Raw genomic sequence first — 3,266 nt, 5'->3', positions numbered from 1 at the left:
CAAGTCACAAGGAGAAAAAAGGATATGTTTTTGCTCTTATTGGAAAGTACCTTTTCATGGTGTAACTTAATTCATTTGTATATTTATTTTCTTCCAAATCTTTTGACTTGTTGTTACCCAGTCTCTGATTTGTACTATGCAATTAATCTTTTTCATGGGTTTGGTAATTTAACTGGTGTTTTCTCATCATGAGTTATTTTTTGAAGTAAATTTTTATAAAAAAACAGTTCTGAACCGCTCTATGTAATACTGACATATATAATGTAAAAATTTTTATACTGTTTATAGTTTAATATGGTACACAATTCACGAAGTGATATGAATTTAGCAATAAATCAACAATCTAATAGATCTTTCGCAGAAACCAAAGCATTATTTTTCATTACGAAACTACACTTATTTGAAGAATTATTAATTTTTAGATTTTAGTTTTGAGGTTCAAAAGTTTATTGTAATTTTTATAGCCTTTGTGCTTCAACTAATAGTTTTAGACATTTTTTATCAAACATCTAGTTTCTATTTTCCGAGGAGAGACTTTGTTTCGAAAAGTGGATTTAATTTGAATTACGATATATATTAATATCATGCACTCCATTTTTTTTATAAATGATACTTGTACACACATTTTTGAATGCAGATCTTACATCTCATCTATCCAATGAATGAGCTATTGAATAATAGGGTGAAAGATTTATACTCAACTTTAGATGTTACAGGTGACAATACTTTTTTTTTTAAGAAAAATGTTAGGTATGCATCTCAAAATAGGATGTAAATTTTATATCTTACTATCTAAGGACTAGTTTTCAAATACTAATCACATTGTCATGACTCGATATGACTTAGTATGTAATAAATGATCTCTATGTAAGATTGACATCCCACTTTATTAGGGGTATACAGATAGTAACGCTCTTCTTCTACGAAAATGTTCATTATACCCGTTACAATAGGGTGTAAATTTTACATCGCGACATCTATTGACTCTTGGATGATAAGATATAAAGTTTATATTTCACTTTGAACGTACATGTAGCAGTGCTCTTCTTTTAAGATATAACACATGTAGGCTTGCTTGAGAGGAATTTATATACACATCTCAATACCCATTAATTTTACATGAAGCAAAAAGAGACCAGTAAAACTCATGAGCATCACCTAAATTAATTTACATATACCATGCATCTAGCTACTTAAATATCAACTGCTATATGACAGTTATTTATGTGTAAAAAACATCAAATTTTCATCTTATCATACATTTTTTTGTATATTATAATTATTTAAATAGTTTTTCTCATTGACCGTTGAATTCAAACAAACCAGTTGCACATGCCCACGTTAATTAACAAGCACATTAATTAAGATTCCCCCATCCAAATTACAAGGCAATCCCTCACACTTATAGAACTCTACTAATTAACACTACTACTGTTCACTCCATTTTAAAAACATCACTGAATTAACACACGGGCACAACACAAGAAACTGTGACCATATTGCGAATTAGTCCCTGAACGTTCTACTTAAATACGTCTAATCCTCAAATTTTGACATAGTGATTGTACAGAGACCAAGGCGCAATATCAGAATAGTACAGGGACTAAATATCCGTACATTTCATTTAAGATCTAATTACCATGTAGACTCTACTCTTAACTAAGTGCTACTATCAACTGCAATGTTGGTACTGGTGGCAGCGGCGGTGGTAGCAGCAGCAGCAGCAGCGGTGGCAGTCGTAGTGTGACTCAGAATCATTTGTCGGAGCCCGCGCGCGTACTCGAGCAACCGGTCAATCGCGGGGATCGTATCCTTGACCTCTTCCTGAGCCTCGAAATCCTTGAGCCAGGCGTAGAAGAGGGGGAAGGCGTCGGGGTCGACGAGCTTCGCCTCGGTCACCTCCTCGAAGACGGCCAGCCAGTAGGATCCGCAGCCGAGCACGATGTCGAGGATCCCGATGCCGTCGCCGCCGAAGAACCTCTTCCCCTTGAAGGCCCCCTCGCGGAGCTCGTTCTCGATCAGCTTGAGGTTCTCGTGGACTTGCGCCACCGCCGCCTTCTGGGCTTCCCCCGACGACGCAAACACCGCCCCGACTGCCGGCCCGAGCTACATTGCATCGCATTGCATTACCATTTAATACAATTTAATTATTTATTATTGACAGAACGAATACATATATTAAATTTATTTAAATTTATATGGTAAATCTGGTTTGATAAACTGTAACGAATTTAATGTATCTATTCTGTCAATAATAATAATAATAATAATAATAATACATACCTTATCGTCTGCGAAGTGGCACCAGAAGCGGGCGAGGGCACGGTCGAAGGGGTCGGAGGGGAGGAGGGGGCGGAGGGCGGGGAAGGCGTCGTCGAGGTAGTGGAGGATGACGAGGGACTCGGTGACGGCGCCGCGAGGGGAGTGGAGGAGGACGGGGACTTTCTGGTAGACGGGGTTGCTTTGGAGGAGGGCGGGGGACTTGTTGGAGAGGTCCTCCTCGGCGTACTCGAACTCCAGCCCCTTCAGCTTGAGCGCCAGCTGGACGCGGTGCGTGTACGAGCTCGCCCACGACCCCAGCAGCTTCAGATCACAACAACCTGCTCCTTCTCCTGCTGCTGCTGCTGCTGCTGTTGCTGGTGGTGGTGGTGGTGGTGATAATGGATCCATATCCAATGTATGTGTCTGTATGTTTATGAGGTTATAGATGGATATATAAGCTTCTTTGGATTGTCTTCTTTTTTTTTTTTCTTTTTTCTAATAAATTTTTTTACTTAAGCTTCTCTTCTCAATTATGGTATTATGGGTTGGGTTGAGTGGTGTGGGGTGGTGGTTATATAGGGAGGGAGAGAGGGAGGAGGAGGCTACAATGTTGGGGGTGAGTGCATTGGGAGGGGTGGAGGAACCCTATGTTGATCGGCAAGCTTCTTTCCCAAGCTAACTTACTGGTCAAACTACTTAATTACTCTTTTTGTCGGATCGTTGGTGCTAATTATTAATTTCAAAAATTCGAGGCGTTAAAAATACACAATCAATTCATTTAAAATGTATAGATATAGCACCTACGGATCTCGATTGTGACTCGATCTAATCAACCTCACGCACTTCGAATATGGCTCGGCCCATCTAGCTTTACTCAATTTCGAACATAACTCGACCCAGTATGGCCTCCCGCCAAAGGATAGCATGCTGGCCCATTTAAACTAACATCTTTGAGCTGAGAAAGTCTATATCGCAACACTTACACTGCATAACTTATTTTCAGC

At 39.6% G+C, this 3,266-nt stretch overlaps 1 protein-coding gene across 1 annotated transcript; it reads right to left on the bottom strand.

The window, feature by feature from the left end:
* Window positions 1,342-2,918, bottom strand: LOC109708428 (glutathione transferase GST 23-like). The gene is made up of 2 exons (XM_020230163.1): window positions 2,284-2,918; window positions 1,342-2,106 (listed from the first exon to the last, which is right to left on the bottom strand). Exons 1-2 carry the CDS (start codon window positions 2,668-2,670, stop codon window positions 1,660-1,662), a joined length of 834 nt encoding a protein of 277 aa, XP_020085752.1. The 5' UTR covers window positions 2,671-2,918; the 3' UTR covers window positions 1,342-1,659.

The sequence above is a fragment of the Ananas comosus genome, linkage group 4 (genome assembly GCF_001540865.1).
Source record: "Ananas comosus cultivar F153 linkage group 4, ASM154086v1, whole genome shotgun sequence".
In the NCBI taxonomy this organism is placed as follows: Eukaryota; Viridiplantae; Streptophyta; class Magnoliopsida; order Poales; family Bromeliaceae; genus Ananas; species Ananas comosus.
This window is presented reverse-complemented; position numbering and strand designations above follow the sequence as displayed.

Coding starts and splice junctions, on each gene's coding strand:
- LOC109708428 (XM_020230163.1), bottom strand. CDS start 2,670: ATGGATCCATTATCACCACCACCACCACCACCAGCAACAGCAGCAGCA. Junction 2,107..2,283: donor GCCACTTCGCAGACGATAAG/GTATGTATTATT, acceptor GATGCAATGTAG/CTCGGGCCGGCAGTCGGGGC.